Source organism: Pleurodeles waltl, chromosome 9 (assembly GCF_031143425.1).
Source record: "Pleurodeles waltl isolate 20211129_DDA chromosome 9, aPleWal1.hap1.20221129, whole genome shotgun sequence".
Classification (NCBI taxonomy): domain Eukaryota; kingdom Metazoa; phylum Chordata; class Amphibia; order Caudata; family Salamandridae; genus Pleurodeles; species Pleurodeles waltl.
In genome coordinates, this window is record NC_090448.1 from 385,982,542 (window position 1) to 386,000,516 (window position 17,975).

General features: G+C 42.4%; 1 protein-coding gene across 2 annotated transcripts in view; it reads left to right on the forward strand.

Moving 5' to 3' along the window:
- The window catches only part of CCDC175 (coiled-coil domain containing 175), a 268,009-nt gene that overhangs the window by 136,608 nt on the left and 113,426 nt on the right, over window positions 1-17,975 (forward strand). For both annotated transcript variants that reach the window (XM_069207017.1, XM_069207018.1), the window contains 2 exons: window positions 10,119-10,254; window positions 14,788-14,919. In XM_069207017.1, coding sequence (XP_069063118.1) covers window positions 10,119-10,254; window positions 14,788-14,919 — 268 coding nt within the window. The remainder of the gene's footprint in view (window positions 1-10,118; window positions 10,255-14,787; window positions 14,920-17,975) is intronic.

The following is a 17,975-nucleotide window of genomic DNA, read 5'->3' on the forward strand; positions in this document are numbered from 1 at the left end:
TCACACTAAGCAGTCTCCAACTCCTTGTATTGTGTCTGGGACCAGAGCAGGGGAAGGCAAGATCTTGTGAACTACAAAGACTTCTTTTTGAAGATTGCCTACTTCAAGGACAGAAATGGGTATAAGTACTGGACCTCTGACACCACATAGTCAGAACACTTCTGGACTGAGGGCAATCTGCCAGGAAGAAGAGCTGGTTGCTGTAGGAGGGACTGACACTCTGCCTGTTACTTTGTTGGACTGGCCTGCTGCTTGCTGCTTCTGTCCTAGGAGTGGAAGGACAGGACTTGACTTTCTACATCCTGCTTTCCAAGGTTCTCCAAGAGCTTGAACTGGGCTGGCCTCCTGTTAAGAAGTCTCATCACCATCAAAGACTTCAGCTGCCAGAGCCTGGGCTTTCTTGCTGAGAGTCCTGACTTGCAAAGTGGTACCAAATCCAGTTTCTGGAAGTGATCTCTGGTGCAACCAAGATGAAACTAAGCATATTGACTCCGGAGTGACTTTAGAACCGGCACCGACCTCAGGCTCCGTGCCGCTACCGGCACCGAAGCCGTGGTCCCTGCTGAATGCAACAACAGTGACATACAGCTCAGGCCCAACACCGCTGTAGTGCTTCCACAGTCCTGGCACAGCATGAGTCCCGAGTGCTGTGTCACTGATGTCCATGACACCCGACCCCGCTGCAGCATCTGCGGCCCGTGGTGTGATCTTGACACCGCAAAGTCGACACCTTGCATCTTGACCTGCTGGATTAATTGGCCCGACTTGTTTTAAGGAACCAACACCTTGCCACCAACGCCGCATCACCCCCCCTGCATCTGTAAGGAACCAACATCTCCCCTCCCCTGTCTAGCAGTAAGGAACCAACACCTCACCTCCCCGGTAGCAGTAAAGAACCGGCACTGCACCGTCTCCAGAGACACCTCACCTCCCCAACTCTTTGCAACGTCTTTGTTTCCTCATTGTCTTCCAAGGTACTGTGTCTGGGGTCCATGCGACTTCGTGACTGGCTGCACTCCCTCACGAGTGGCGTTGGACTGTTGGAAACACCTCCCTGAAGATGCTGTGATAGCCCCAGTTGGAGCTATTGTGTTTCTAAGCGCTATACTAAGACTTAATCTTTGAAATTTGTTATCTTTCCTTGGGTATATTGTTGTTTTGGTCTTGTTTTACTCAGATAAATATTGGCTTTTTTACTAAACTGGTGTGGAGTACTTTTGTGGTGTTTTCACTGTGTTACTTTTTGTGTGTGTGTACAAATACTTTACACATTGCCTTTGAGATAAGCCTGACTGCTTGAGCCACACTGCAAAGCGGGTGAGCCGGGGTTATCTTAGTTGTGTGACTCCATTACCATGACTAGAGTAACGGTCCCTACTTGCACAGGGTGCCAAGCCCTGCTAGCTAGATTCCACATTTCTAACATTTACTCATTTACTCTCACCCTTAACCAATACGTAATTTCCAAATAAAATAATATTTTCTTAATTCTGCATTAGGTCCGGGTAGATATCGCATTGACTGACTCGTACATTTTCATGCATCTCATTGTGAGGTTGGTGGTCACCCACAAATATGTGCAGGTCTGCTTCAGCTTGAATCCCCCCAGGATTCTTGAAGTGGATTTTGCTTCGCTGCAAAATTTTAGCTTAAGAAAATACTACTAAAGTCCTCCAGCGGGTGGCAAGCCTGATAGCACATCTCAACTTTTTTTATTCTCTCTCCTGCAGGCCTTCATAGAGCCGTGTGGTTCTTACAAAATGTTGAATCCTGAGAGAATTGAAGGCTTACTCTTGAATAGTGGTGTAGGGCAGAATGGCTAGTTCAGACAAAAGATTTATATCGGGCAGTAAACAAAATACTCAAACAGTTTTACTCTTTTTGTGGTAAAGATGCAAAAACTTCTATTTGTTAACTCAATAGTTTCCGACATTTTAATATGATCTGTGAAACTTATTTTATGATTTGCATGATCATCTTAAACTCTTTATGTTTGTGTTGCTTGCAACACACACTCTGCAGAACTAAATTGCTTTGAGGCACAGAGACAAAAATGGACTACATTGCAGCAGTGTATACATACGACTACTGGGATATTGCATCGGGAGCATATACAAACATGCAATAGAAACAACAAAGGCAATGCATAGTAATAGGTTGATGTAAGTGGTAGGTGAAGTAGAGGGGATACTTGCAAAATCTTCAAATGGGTCTGGATTCTTGATCTAAACTTCATCAGTGATTGAGCCTGACATATTTGCCTCAGCAGTTTGTTTCTGAGGCAGGGGACTGCCACAGAGGAACGCCAGTCGCCTCTGTCTTTGCATGTGATTGTGGAGGTGACTAGTAGAGAATTTACCTCCTAAGAAGATTCACGTCAAGTATAATGCACACTTTTCTCACACAAGTATCTGGTGGCAATTATTTTAATGACATATGAAAGTAAAGCAGAGAATCTTGAATATCACTCTTTCTTTAACTGGGAGCCAGTGTCTGCATTCGAGGGGTGCTTCCACTGGTTCATGCTTTTTAAGGCCAAATATCAGTCACCCAAAGCCTTTAGATATGGTGAGAGGGTAAATTACAGTTCAAGGCTTCACAGTGGCAAAGTCTTGAGTTGGCCAGGGCTCCATCTATCATGGGGTGGTATTAGATGGGGATGAACCTAGCTGTTTTAATGGATAGTTTTGACAAATGTACCCTCTTGTGAAATTAGGTTTCAGTAAGCGTGACATAGCATTCCTAGGTTGCACAATGTTGTTTTGACAGGTACATGTTCTACAAAGAAGGTGGGCTGTAGGGACACAGCGTCAGTGCTTTTGGGCAAGTATGGTGGGACTCACACAACAATTTCAATGTTTGAGCCATTCGTTTTAGGTTGTTGTTGCCAATCCATATTTCAATGCTGGTGAGACAGTTATTCATTTATTCAAAATTGTGTGAGCACTCTTTACTCCGAGCTGAATCCACATGTGGGAGTAGAGGTGGTGAGAGTGACGCAGGTCCTTAAGTGCTTTGATGTGTGGATTGAAGGGGGATAATGGTGATCCTTGAAGAACTAAACATGTGACCTTGTGTTTTGAGGAGATGATTTGACCTACTCTGAGGCTCTGATAGCATCCTTCAAAATATGATATATATCTGGTAGCCTTGCTACTGGTAGTGGGCTCTGTGTAACTTATGGGATACGGTGAGAGAGTTTATTGTGTCAAAAGTAGGCAAAAGGTCAAGTAGCATAAACATGCTGAGTAACCCACTATCTAGTTTCTAATAGATCATCCCACACATTAACCAGTGTGACTTCAGTTTTGTGTTTTTGCCCTATACCTGCTTTGAAATTTGTTGAATGTGCCATTTGTTTGAATGTTTTTAGAGTTGATGAATAACTGTTTGTCAAGTTTCAAGTTTATTTGAAACTTGAAACAGTTTGTCAGACCAATTTATGATATCCAAGAAAAATGTGCACTTGGGAATTGGTTGTTTAGATCTGTGGGGCCTAGAGATGTTCTTTAATTTATTAATGAAGGGGCAATGCCTGAGGGTGTAATGGTGTAAGGGACCAAGCTGTAAGATCTGTGCTAATGTGTATGTGCCTTGTAATGCGGTGGAAAGGGGGGTGCATTCAGAAAAATTCTTTGAATTCATTTGGAATACCCTTTGACACTATGCCTTTGAAATCTCAGCTGACTTCTATCCTACAATTATTGACTTCAAACTCTGAATCAATAGCCAGTTCAGCTATTCTTTACCATCTGCACCCATATAAATCCCGTCTTGAATACTGTTATTCTGTCACCCTTGACTTCATGCTAATTTAGACTCTGCAGTCTGCTTAATCTTTAATCCGTATCTTCAAACTTTTATTGACAATCCCTTTGAGTTCTAATTTCTCAATGGATTATTTTCAAATTGTTCTTCTTCATGTTTAAATCAGTCCATGCGGCCTTCGTATGTTTTGCTTGTTCTCTGTTCTCTTCTTAGAACCCTCCCTTTTTCTCAGTTCATGCTCGCGGTCATTTGCCCGCCTTTGCCTCTTTCATTTCCATTCCTTTAGGTTTTCTCCCCCTTCCTTTGGAACTTCTTTCAGTAATTATTGTCACCCTGCATCTCAAAGCTCACCTTTGTGCTTCATTGTTAAGAAAAGGATCTAAGCTTTAGTCATTCATCAACTCACCCAGGGTACCTGAATTCTCTTATTATTCATATTCTTTGTTGTCAGGTCAAGGCCACAGGCTATTTTCTCAGCGTTTCACTGTGGCTAAAAGAACAGGCTTTTAACAGGTGTGTTATCCTGAAACCTTTCAGGCTGAACCATGCAAGCCCTATCATCACCCCATGTGACGACTTATGCTGCCTAATAAACCTGTCTCAGGATTTCTCAGGTTTATATTGCTGGCTCAGTGCTGCTAGTTGTAGTCTAAATACTACAATATCCTTCAAGATTCAGTTTGGAGCTTCAGCCTGTCTTCATGACTAGAGGGTATCTGTATTTTACATGGACTGTAGGCTAAATTAGGACCGGACCCCTAATATTCATTTTTTGGCAGCCTTTACATTTTGCATAATCTTCCCAGAATTCTTCCTGCAACTCTGCATTTCCCTTAGACTCCTCAGATCATAGTAGTTGCACCAGACAGTCACAAAGGTTGTGTTCTTGTGAAGTTTCATTTGATCAACTAAACAATTTCCCAACAACGAGTTTTGTGGTAGCAGGCCAGCCTGGTAATTTCACATGCCCCCTGAGCTAGCATTAGGAGTTCATGTAATTCAGAGCCAGAATATCTGATCATCTCTAGTGGCTTCGCTGACAAAGGAATGAACATGAAAGAGTCCAATTCCAATCCCTTTCTACCAGGAGTTTGGTGGTAGGTTTCTTAAGGCCTGTAGTTATAATTCAGCATATTTGACCATTAGCGGAACTTACTGCACTGAAGATCATCCACTACATCATAGAATGTGATCTTGGTGCCCACTGGCAAAACCACAGCTTTTATTGCCTTCTTATTGCCTAATGAGCAAGTTGTTACCATCTTCTCTATCAACTGGTGATGTAGCTCTTGGAGTGCGCTCTTCATTTAAATCACCACAATGTAGTTTTTGACTTTGTAGGGGGGGGGATTGGTTTCACTCTTGACCCTTCTCTTTTGTTTATCCCATACATAAATGTGATTGTCAAATCAGCTGCTATACTTTATAGCTGCTCTATATCATATTAATTGAAAGTTAAAATTTAAATTGGTACCCTTATCTTGACTTGTGGGAAGAGCACAAGTACAGCAAACTGACTCTAACATAGATGAATGGTGGCCTCATCTGAAGCAGCTCTATTATGTGCAGACAAAAGATAGCATGCATTAGGAGTAAAAAAGAAAATGCAATAATGAAAAGTCCAGCATATTGCTTCATTTTTAGAAATAAAACAACATTTTGAAAGCTCCAGTTTTCCCATTAAAATTAACATTTCACTTTTCGATTTGTTTTTGTTTCTAAATGAAATTAAATATTTCACAATTTCTGTATTTGTTTGATGTATTCTTGATTCTGGCCTTTTGTGTATTGTTTTCGGATTCAAATCATATATATTGCTTGGGTAAGTACCCTTAGCTTCCAGTATTGATTCTGTGGGGGTCCACAAAAGCCAAGACGTAAAGAACTGCTGGTTTAGATACTTTGCCTGAAACTGAATTGGACTGGCCGTTGGGCCCCCCTGCTAAGGATAGTGTGTCCTTTGCTTGTCCGCAGGGCCACAGACATCTTGGGGCAGATTTAAGAAAAGTGGTGCTGCACCCAGTGCAGCGCCACTTTTCCTGCGGCCCTTAGTGCCCCCCTACCGCCACCATGTGTGTGCCATATTTAAAATACAATGACCCCTGGCGCAGGGTAGGGGGCTATAGGGTAAACATTTTTGAAGCTATTGATGTACTGCTTAGGGTTAGCTCCAAAACTTTGGTGCCGACCCTGAACAGTATATAGGGCCTCATTGTAACCAATGGTGTGCCCCCTTTTAATGCCTGTTCTGAGCAGGCGTTACAAATGCTGCAAAAATCTTTTAAATTTCTTTGCACCATTTTTTTGGCTTCCCTAATGGGGGAACACCCACTTGCATACATTATGCCTGACGCAAGCATAATGTGGCGCAAGGGGTAACAAAGTGGCACAATGCATGCATTCCACTACTTTGTAAATCTGGAACCGGGATTTTGCCCTTGTTGGGCCACATCAGCATAAAAAAAATGATACTTCTGTGGCACCTTGTATTTACTGTTGCTCATGGTTGAAAACCACTAACTTGCTGACCAGACATTTGCAGTGTAATCCATCCAGAAAAAGTAAAAATAAGACACAAATAATATAAAATGTAAAAAATAAACAAATAGTACTATAAAATATATTTAACCAAATTAGGAAATATGTTGGAGTCTGTGAATATTAGATATACTATTCCTACTCTAGTCTAAGCAACAGTAGGAAAAGTGTTAGACTTCAGAGTGATTACATTTAGTATCCCCACTTCACACAGCGCAACAGTAGGGAAAGTGTTTGACTTCGGAGAGGTTAAATTTACTATAACTACTCCAGTCTAAGCAACAGTAGGGATACTGTTAGACTACAGAGGGGTTATATTTACTATTCCTACTCCAGTAAGTGTAACACTTTGGACAATGTTGGACTTCGGAGGGGTTACATTTACTATTGTTTTTATGTTTAGTTTTGTGGGACTCGGCTGAAGCAGAGTCCCAAGATGGCTGTCAACACTTCCTGGATGAAGTGTTGGCAGCCAACCAGAGCTCTGCATTTCCCTGCACAAGCTTGTTATGATTCACGAAGTGTTCACCTGCTCAGATATACAAATTTAGATTTCCTTTAATTTCTCCTAAACTACTGAACGGATTTACACCAAATAGCCAGAAGCACAATCTGCATACTGAAAGCTAGCTTTCTGCAAAGTTTGGTGTAATTCTTTCCAGTGGTTCGGGCTCTAGTCATGTTCAAAGGTCCTATGGGAATTAACACGAGAAGCACAACTTTTTTGAACCCCCTTTTTTCTGGGCCCCCACTTGACTGATCACTTTCACACATTCGGTGCACAAGACCTCTCACGGCACACTTTGTTTGGAAATTTTCGTGAAGATTCACCAAACGGTGCCAAAGATATAGGCAAGTCAAAAACACTTTTTCTAAGGAAACATGGTATATTTCTACTACAATGTTTTAGCTTCTGCCTTCCTCAGGTAGTACAAGATGCTTTGCTTAGTGGCTACACAGCTGACCCTGCTGGATTTTCAAAAAGCATCATGAGTGAAGATTCCAATTGGATTGTGGAATCAATGCAGTCCTGAGAACTCTTCAGATATACAGAAATCAAGTGGTATTGTCAGTGATGTTCAGTCCATCTGGATTCAGTGATTTTAAAAGGGAAAATATTTTTTCTATGTTTATGTATGGGCAGCATAAAAGGCCAAGAGGGAATGGACACTGTTTTTTCAATTTGGCTATGATGAAGACACGTCCGTGTCGAAACGCGTTGCCACTAAGAAATGGCTGTTAAATTTATGATGCAATAAAGCCTTTTTGCTTGAGAAGCTGACACGTTGGGTGCGACGTCTTTTTCTGCTCTTAAATGCAGTAGCAAAAATAAATGTATTTATATAAACGGTTGCCACGACCGCTGTCTGCACAAACCTCGTTTGGTGGAAGTAGCCGGTTTTTTCATGGTACCATCATCTAAATATATATATATATATATATATATTATTCCCAACTGACTCATCCAAAAAAAGTAAAACTTAATAGTAGATGTATAATACACATAGAAATACCTGGAAAAATAACAGTAGAATAATTACACAAATATGAATAATTTAATTAATGTCCATAGTCAGTAATCAAATAATGGATAAAGTGTAAAGAAATCATCAGCCCACACCTAACAGAATACTAAAATAAATCAGTATTAAACAATTTACATAATTAATAATAAAGTAAATAATAATGCATTGTAATTATCATTTAATTAACTTCCCATGCAATCCCCATACAAACCCAGCAGTTCACACAAACAATATGGTTAAAATCAGTATTAAACCATTCACATAATTAATAATAAATTACATAATATGTTACCAATTAATAATTAATGGTAATTAATTATTACTTAATTAGCTTCCCACCCCATTTCTCCATAAACACAGCAACCTACTACAACACTACAAATTACTAATAAAAATGAAATACACAATTCTAAGTCACTTATAATTACACCCCTTATTTTAAAGAATTAATAACAATTACACAAACAATAGTAACACCTAAAATTAATATATTCACAAAAACACTTTAAAATTATTAAAAAAAACTATGAGGGTCATTCTGACCCTGGTGGGCGGCGGGAGCCGCCACCCTGGCGGGAACCGCCAAATGGCTGCTCCGCGGTCAGAAGACCGCGGAGGCCATTCTGGCTTTCCCGCTGGGCCGGCGGGCGACCGCCAAAAGAGCGCCCGCCGGCCCAGCGGGAAAGGCCCTGCAACAATGAAGCCGGCTCCGAATGGAGCCGGCGGAGTTGCAGGGGTGCGACGGGTGCAGTTGCACCCGTCGCGATTTTCACTGTCTGCTAAGCAGACAGTGAAAATCATGGTGGGGCCCTGTTAGGGGGCCCCTGCACTGCCCATGCCAGTGGCATGGGCAGTGCAGGGGCCCCCAGGGGCCCCTCGACACCCGTTCCCGCCATCCTGTTCCTGGCGGTAAAAACCGCCAGAAACAGGATGGTGGGAAGGGGGTCGGAATCTCCATGGCGGTGCTGCTTGCAGCGCCGCCATGGAGATTCAGCCCATGCAGGGGAAATCCGGCGGGAAACCGCCGGATTCCCTTTTCTGACCGCGGCTTTACCGCCGCGGTCAGAATGGGCTGGGAAGCACCGCCAGCCTGTTGGCGGTGCTTCCGTGGTCCCCGGGGCCAGGGTCGGAATGACCCCCTATATATTTTCAACAGTGAAACTGAAAACGATATAAAAAACAACATTCTGAAAAACATTATTGCTTACCCAAAAAAACAATATTCTTGACAACTATATTTTTTCATCACAATATTTTTGAATCACGATATTGTTTTTCTGATATTTCTGTCTTCCAATATTTTTAACTCAATATTTTGTGTAAGGGCCTCATTGGGAGCTTGACGGTCGGACCACCATGGTGGCCGCCCTTCAAATACCACCTGGCTGACAGGCCTAGGACCGCTGTATTACAGGTTATACACTGGGCTGGAGTGACTGGCGGGCAGAGGCATGGGCCAGTATAATGGAGCTACAGCCAGCCACGCTCTCCTACCTGTCAGCACGATGGGTAGTCTTTTTCCCATGCACCATGCCGTGCACGGGACGCACAACGCCCACCAAACCCCAAATGTTTTGGCGGGCCCACATGGACCTCCGCCTTACCCTCCTTGCAGCCATACCCTTTGGGTATGGGCCCCTTATTTGCCGGACCACCAAGCTTTCCATGGCAGTGGAATTTTCAATGAAAACTTGGCAGTCCGGCAACTCGTAATAGTCTTGGCGTTCCCGATGCCGGGATCCCTAGCATTGACCACTGTGGTGCAGGACCGCCGCGGTCCCCACCATGCTGACTGACTGACAGTATGGTGGGGCCGGCAGACCGCTGGCGGTCCCATAGCCAAACTCATAATATGGCAGTCAGATCGCCAGAGTTGTGCCGGTCGGACCGCCAACATGGCAGTCCACAAATCGCCAAACATATAATGAGGCCCTAAGTACTCAACAAGTGTCACCACTTATGGTGGTGACTGTCTAATAGTAGTTGGGATCCTAAGTAGATTTTGATGCCAGAAGTGTGGGGGCTCCAAAGCATCTACCTAGATAAAATGAGCTGATGCATTCAGGATGTAGTGCCCGATTGCTATATTTCCATTGAGGTTGTTTGTTACTGAAGGTCATCCCAACAGGAAATTGATTAAGCATAGAAATATTCCAGTATGTAATGGTGGTGAACATATATCCCAAGAAAAAATGTAAACATAAGTAAAAAATATGTATACAATTCACAAAGTTTACTTATTAATAAAAATTACATTTACCAGTATAACACTTTGTTTCCTACTAGAATGACACTACAAGTTAAACATGATGCAATAACAAAACAAGCAGAGTTGTGGAAGCATGCTGAAGATAAATATGTGAATGACATTACTCAGAGAATGGAGGCTGGTAAAAAAAGGTCTGCAGATTTAAATGAGGAAGTAAGTTAAACTTGTCATATTAAGATAAGAACAAAATATACAAGATATTGAAGACTTCATATTCCAGAACAAAATGTCTCTAATTCAATTATAGTTTCCATTACATCACAGACCTTTAGACTCTTTAATGTTAATGGCACTTTACACTATTTGGTGCCCAGTGTAATCCCAAGTAGATATGTTTGGTTCATAAATGTCCAGGGGTAGTATTGTCTACTTTTCTGTTTGATGCTCCTGAACCACACCTCCAACCCAGGCGCTTGCGCTTGCACTTTCTTAGCAAATCTGTAGCAGGAGACTTTTGTATTCATCTGATTGCTCTCATCGTGTTATACTGATCTGTCTTTAATCTCACTTGTTCATACACTTATGATGGAGCGCAGTACTTAAACCACCCTTTGGCTGTCTAAAATTGTACTTCTTCTGTAAAGGTTTATTCCCACCATTGAGTTAGCATGATATCAAATCTGATAGTGTTCTGGAGCAGGTCTGTATTTCAGGGAATTTTTCCCTATTTAAATAATAAATCCCTTATACACAAATACATCACCAGAAATTGCCACCTAGAGTATTTACTTTTGCAAAATCACTTTGAACCCCTTTGTATTACCAAAATAATGTTAAGACCCAACGTGGGCACAAAGCCAGTGTTGCACACAGAGTGTCATTTAAGTTCCACTACAGATTGCACCTACAACTTCTGTGGAATACCTTGTTTTCACTGGTATTTCCATACTGGCTCTTGAATTCTAGGCTCAAATAGGCAGAACCAGGAACTGAAAGCAAACATGTTTCTTTAATAGCCAAACATACTATCTACAGTTCCATCTCTGGTCTTACCAACATCCCTCGGAAGCCCTTTAGTCTCCTTGTGGATCCTGTTGATGGACAAAAAAACTCCTCTAAATTCCATGCCCAATCGCCAGAAAGTGCTGGATGTTTTACAGTCAGGAAGATGGACACCTGCCTGCACAGGAAGGCTACTAATGTACCACAGTTCCTCTTCTTGCCAAAGCCTCCTATCCCAAGTGATAGGTCCATATGTTAAGGCACTGGCAAGAGAGACCTATGTTTCTCTTAGCCAGCTGAAAGAGCTGCATGACATCCGTGCTGTCTGCCCTAGGATCCTGCAGACTCTCTATTTTTTGTGATTATATGAAATACCTTTACATTAACCGAGACCCTGCGAATGGAAAGCAAATGAGGTTATAACTGAGCATATGAGTTGTTCCTGAGCTGTGGACTGTGCTTCAGAATATAGTGCTGTACCACGTTGTATGAGGTTGGGCATGTAAGGTTGGACCATGGTGTGCTTTTTTTATTTTTTCTTTGTTTTTGTAACTAACATTAATTTTATCTGTTTTAGTAAAAATGTTTTGTATTCAACTAATGTAATTGTGTTTTTTTAAATTAATTTTAGTAATGAAAGTTGTTTTGTTATAATTGGTTCAAACACTGTTTTATCACTTAGTCAAGTAATTTATTGCCACTTTTGCCATCTCTGCAAATTCATTGAATTGGTTTCAGTGTTTACACTAGATGCAAGTTATTTAAAAGGGTTCCTATGACTTGCTGAACCATTATAAAACAACTGAAATGGTTAGTAAGATTTGTTGTGACATATAGCAGATCCATGAGAACATAGGCACATATTTGTCTTTAAAGTGCTTATATTTGTCAATTTTATGAATTTCCCTTGCAGACCTTTATGGGATGTTGTTGAACATCAGAGAGTTTTTTTCTTACCTTAAAGATGCAAATGTAACCTGTCCTTCAACAAATCAATCAGTATTTGGAGAGCGTGACCAATCACTCTGAGTGGTATCTAGGCGCTTGGGGGTGATGTTGCGTGCTGGCAGCCTCTCGTTGAAGAGCCAGGTTTTGAGCTTCTTCCTTCTGAATTCAGGGAGGGAGGTAGTGGTTCACAGGTGGAGAGGGAGGTCGGTCCAGGCCTTGGCGGCAAGGTAGGAGAAGGAACTGCCTCCACAGTGGCTCCCGTGGACTCGTGGGATGTGTGCTAGGGTGAGGGAGGCTGACCAGAGTTCTCTGGTGGGTTGGTGGAAAGTCAGACAGTGGTTGATGTGTTCAGGTCCAATGTTATGGAGGGCTTTGCAGGCCAGGGTCAGGACCCTGAATTTGCATCTCTTTTGCACGGGCAGCTAGCGTAGGCTTCTGAGGTGCGGGGTGATGTTGGTGCATTTAGGAAGATCTAGGTTGAGTCTTGCTGCGGAATTCTGTATAGTTTGGAGGCGGTTGAAGAGCTGGGTGGTGACTCCGACATAGAGTGCGTTTCCATAATCCAGTCTACTGCTAATCAGGGCTTGGGTTACCGTTCTTCAGGCATCTACGGAGATCCATCTGGAAATCTTTCATAGCATGCGGAGTAGGAGGAAGTAGGAGACAGCACCTGTGTTTATCTGTCTGCTTGAAGGTGAGTCCTCTGTTGATGATGATGCCAAGGTTGCGGGCATGGTCTGTCAGAGTTGGGGCCTGCCCGTAAGCAACAGCCACCAAGTGCCATCCCAGGGGGATGCGTTGTTTCCACAAATGATCACTTCTGTATTGTCGGTGTTCATTTTCAAGCAGTTGGATCTCATCCACTCGACAACATTGGTCATGGCATTGCTGAAGTTGTATCTTGGGGTGGTGTGGTCCTCTGAGAGTGAGAGGATGAGTTGCGTGTCATCAGCGTATGATATTATGTTGAGTCCATGGGTGTGGACGATGTCTGCCAATGGTGTCATGTAGGTGTTAAAAAGGGTGGGGCTGAGAAAGGACCCCTGGGGAATGCCACAGATGATGTTCTTGGGTTCTGAAGTAAAAGGAGGTTGGTGGATTCTTTGGGTGCATCCTGCAAAGAAGACATAGATCCATTTGATGACGTTGCTCTGAATTCCAAAGTGGTGGAGTCTGGTGATGAGGGTGTGGTGTGAGACAGTGTTGAAGGCTGCTGAGAGGTAGAGGAGGATCAGGGCTACATTCTCTCTGCAGTTGAGAAGGGCTCTGATGTCATCCGTTGTGGCGATCAAGCCAGTCTCGTTGCTGTGGTTGGCGCGGAAGTCAGATTATGTGTTTCTTGGTGTTCAGAGAGCTGTCGTTTGATGGCTCTTTCTAGGACTTTGGCGGGGAAAGGTACCAGCAAGATCGGGCGGTAGTTCTGCTGGAGTTGGCAGATTTTTTTTCAGGAGCATTTTTACCCCTGCGTGCTCCCAGGTGTTGGAAATGGTGGCCGTTTTGATAAAGGCATTGAGGATGGGGGTGAGGGCGCTACTGATCTCTCTCTGTCCCAGGTTGAAGATGTAGTGGGAGCACTGGTTGTTGGGTGATCCGGAGTGAGTCGTGCTCATGATGGCTGATGTTTCCTTTGTTGTTAGAGGCTTCAGTTGGTGATCAGGTGGCTGTGGGTTGCGTCTGTCAGAGTTAGAAGGTGGTCAGGCTAGTGGTTTGAGGGACAAAGTTGTTGTAGATGGCTGCTATTTTGTCATGGAAGTAGTCTGCTAGAGAGTCGCAGAGGGCCTGGGTGGGCTAGATTGTGTCCTACTTGGCTGAAGGGTAGGAGAATTCTCTCACAATGTTTAAAAGCTCCTTGGAGTGGTTGGTGTTTTCTCAATGCGGTTGATCAGGGCGTCCTACTTTTGCTTCTCTGAGGTGGTGGTGATATTTGTTGAGGCAGTTTTGAAGGTGGCATGGTCTGATGGGTTCTTACTAGTGCACCATCATCTTTCTAGCTGGAGCTTCTGGTGTTGGAATTTCTTGTGGGGGCGATTTTGTTGGTGTTGTTGTGGATCAAGTCGGAGAAGTTGCTCCCATCTTGCTTGATGCTGCCTGTTGGGTTGGGTCTCTTGGTGTTGAGGGCGGTGATTGGTATCAGTGATGTTTTCCTAACTGTGGCGTGGGAGGGTGGCAGGTGTGAAGGAGGGTTCCGGCATGCTTGTTATGGTGAAGTGTATGATGTGATGGTCAGTCCATGTTAGCGCCGTCGGCTGGAAGAATTTAACCCTGTCACAGGCAGTGAAAATGGGGTCCAGGGTGTGACCTGCGTTGTGAGTGAGGTTGGTGATCAGTTGCTTGACTCCGATGTTGTTTAGGTTGTCTAGAAGGTTGGTGGAGTTGCAGTCATTTGGATCATCTAGATGGAAATTGAGCTCCCCAGGAAGACGATGCACTTAGAATTACTGGATGCTGTTCCATCCTCTTTGTCCACCACAATTGCTATGTACTCCATATGATTCCTAGAGCCTTACTTGGTCGATGACAGGATGCTACTCTGCCAAAGTTGGCAATATCTCATTCAGAGGCTCGAAATACCATGCAATATAGTTGCAGCTTGTCTCTTAAAATGATTTAAAAAGTGCCACTCCTTTTCATTTCAAAAAGAAAATTTGGTAAAAAATGACAGTAAAAGTTCTTCACATAGATTATTTTATACTGAAATCCATCTGATATAAATGTGGTACATGTAAAATTTGAGTAGTGAAAAACTACTTTGGACCTGCCTTCATTGACACTGATATTGTTTTCCCCTTTAATCAGGGCATGAGTCTTCAGAAAGATATCATGCACAAGGATTCCGAGATCAAACGCCTAACCAAAGAACAAATTGAAGCAGAGAACAAGAACAAAACCATAAAAGAATTTTATCTTGAGGATATTGAAAAGCTTGAGGTGATTTATTTACATTTTAATTCCCATTTGTAAGGGTTGTTTCACACAATACTATTCTTGCATTGCATTTTTACAGATTAAGTATTACAGTGTTATACCAATATTGTTCTGTCACCTGTATGAATCATGCATTTTTTCTTGCATTTTCCTCTGAATAATAGCTTTTGATGGCAGCTTGGCAGCAAAGGAGGTGACAGAAAAATGCATATTAGTCATAAAGGAGAACATGCGGTTTCTGGGATAAATACTTGTAACCTTTCTTATTTCTAGCAACATATCAGAACTCTGCCGTCTTTGTTTTTTTATCTTTCATATGTTGCATTATATAGCTGTGTTGCTTGCTTTGAGAGATTTTTCCATCTGGATTACTAATTATTTACTGACAGTAGTAAGGGTTATAAAAATAATATTAATAATAGCAACAAATTTGTTGTTATTTCTATTGATAATATTCTCAGTACTATAAGTATCATTAGGATATTCATTATTATTAAGATTATACATTATCATAATATAGTTAAATCTCATATATATATATTTCTATATATATACATTTATTTATTTCATTGTACGTATAGCACAGTCATATCCAACTTTCTTAGAATGGTGGTCATATTCATGCAGTTAGGATTTGAAAAAGAATAGGGACATTATAGAATACAAACCACAATTTTGATAGATAGACAGAACAGAAAGTGTGTAGTTATAGTTATATCTGATAGGTAGAATAGCGGGTGTGTCGTTATGGTTATGTCTAACTTTCCATTGAAAAGACACATTTTGCTTCGATTATAACTTTGGTACAGTTTGATGAAATGCCACAAAACCTTCCAATAAAATAACATTATGCATATTTTTTGTCCATTCAAGTTTCAAGCAGATCCATCCGTATAAAGAAAAACACAAAGGAGGTGTCAAAAAATGAACATTTTCCATTTTAACCCCATAACAACATGTGCTCTCTGCTACAGCAAAAATTGTTGAATAGAATAATAGAAATTCTAGCATTCACACCAAGAATTTTCGATTCTGTTAAGGAGGTGGAGGAAAGGAATATGCTTCTCTCTCTTTACTAGCTCCAAAATTGCCACCAATCAAAACAGTAAAAAAATCATTATGTAAACTTCAAATCCTATGATCCCTTCATACCACAACCCCCTACCACAGTCCACCAATGATATCATAACAGAGTCCACAAAACTGAGACACAGCTTGTTGACTGCCTCTTTCTTTGCAAATATACTCATAGTCAACAATAAATATTGAAAGAATTATAATACAACATCAAACGGAACCGCAGGAACTGCAAAGGCAGCTTCTCTGTTGCTTTTCTTCTGCTTCTGAAATCAAACAACGATCTATGAAACAGTTGCTGCAACAACCGGATGGGTTGGTGCACTAGAGATACAGCTTGCACACCACAACAGCATGAATAAGTTGGCATGACCTTGCGAACAAAAGCAAATATCTACACTTAACCCAAAAAACGGGTGGGATAATCCTCGCCTCTGTGTCCTTAATAGAATCAAAAATTCTTGTGAAAGCTGGAACATTTTTTATTCTGTGCCAGATTATGCTAGTTCAAAGCTGATCCACAACAATAGAAGTTGCATAAACAATATGCTTATTACAAAATTGCCTAAAATTGGAATCAGACAACCAGTCGGCTCCACATCAAATATCTTCCAGTCTACAACCTACAACAAAAAGCTTAGAGTCAATGGCACTTGTAGCTAAATGAGTACCATATATACAATGCCAGCCTCCGCCATGACCCATCTGGCAAGAGTTGCGGCACACTCTGGCTTGAATGGCTTTTGAAGTGCCAAGGGCAATTGACCAAAATGATCAGCATCACAAAAGGATGATGGAAGGAGTGCTAAAACCTTTCAAACACTCACCCTCAGTCACAGATCTGGGTTAAATCCGGCCTGGCAGTTCGGGCTGGACTTTTCCCATGGAGAGCAGGGTCAAGAGTGATTTCCATATGGCTGGCTCCAAACAGGGATGGCATTGTGAGCAAAAGAACAATGAACTGAACTCAGATCTGTGACTGGGGTGTGTTTGAAAAGGTTCAGCACTCTGTCCATCATCCTTTTGTGTTGCTAAAGTCACTCTAGGTGGCCAGGGTATGCCCAAACATGGGTTTCTTGTTCACTGTGCCACTGGAGTCAAGCTAACCTGGCTGAAAAGGGTGATATCCTGAAACCGGCCCGTGGATGCTTATTTCCGGTCCATTAGGATCTGGCCTGGCAGTTCATAATGGACTGTTCCCGTGGGAGCAGAGTCAAGACTGATTTGCCTATGGCTGGGTTCAATCTGGAATGGCATGGTTAGCAAAAAAACTGATGGATTAAACCCAGATATGTGACTGGGGGTGAATGTTTGATTTGTTCTGCATTCCGTCCATCATCTTTTGTTTTTGCGTTTGTCGTCCTAACTGGGAAGGGTATGCCCAGACCTGGGTCCCGTGCCCGGTGTGCCACTGGATTCAAGCTAGCTGGTCTGATAGGGGTAAATAACCCAAAACCGGTCCCAGGATGCTTGTTTCTGGTCCAGTGTGGACCCGGCCTGGCAGTTCAGGCAGGACTGTTCTCATTGGAGCAGGGTCAAAACTGTTTTTCATATGGCGGAGTCCAAACTGGAATGGCATGGTGAGCACAAAATCTGATGGATTAAACCCAGAACTACGACTGGGGGTGAATATTTGATTTGTTCTGCATTCCATCCATCATCTGTTGTTTTTGCATTTGTTGTCTAAGTGGGAAGGTTATGCCCAGACTTGGGTCTCGTGCTCGCTATGCTATCAGATGCAAGCTAGCATGGTTGATTAGGGTTATACCCCAAAACCTGTCTCAGGATGCTTGATTCTGGTCCAGGGAGGACCGGGCCTGGTAGTTGGGCAGGAGTGTTCTCAAGGGTGCAGGGTCAAGACTGATTTGCATATGACTGGGTCCAAGCTGGAATGGCATAGGGAGCAAAAAATCTGATGCATTTTATGTGACTGGGTGTTAATGTTTGATTTGTTTCGCATTCCACCCATCATCTGTTGTTTT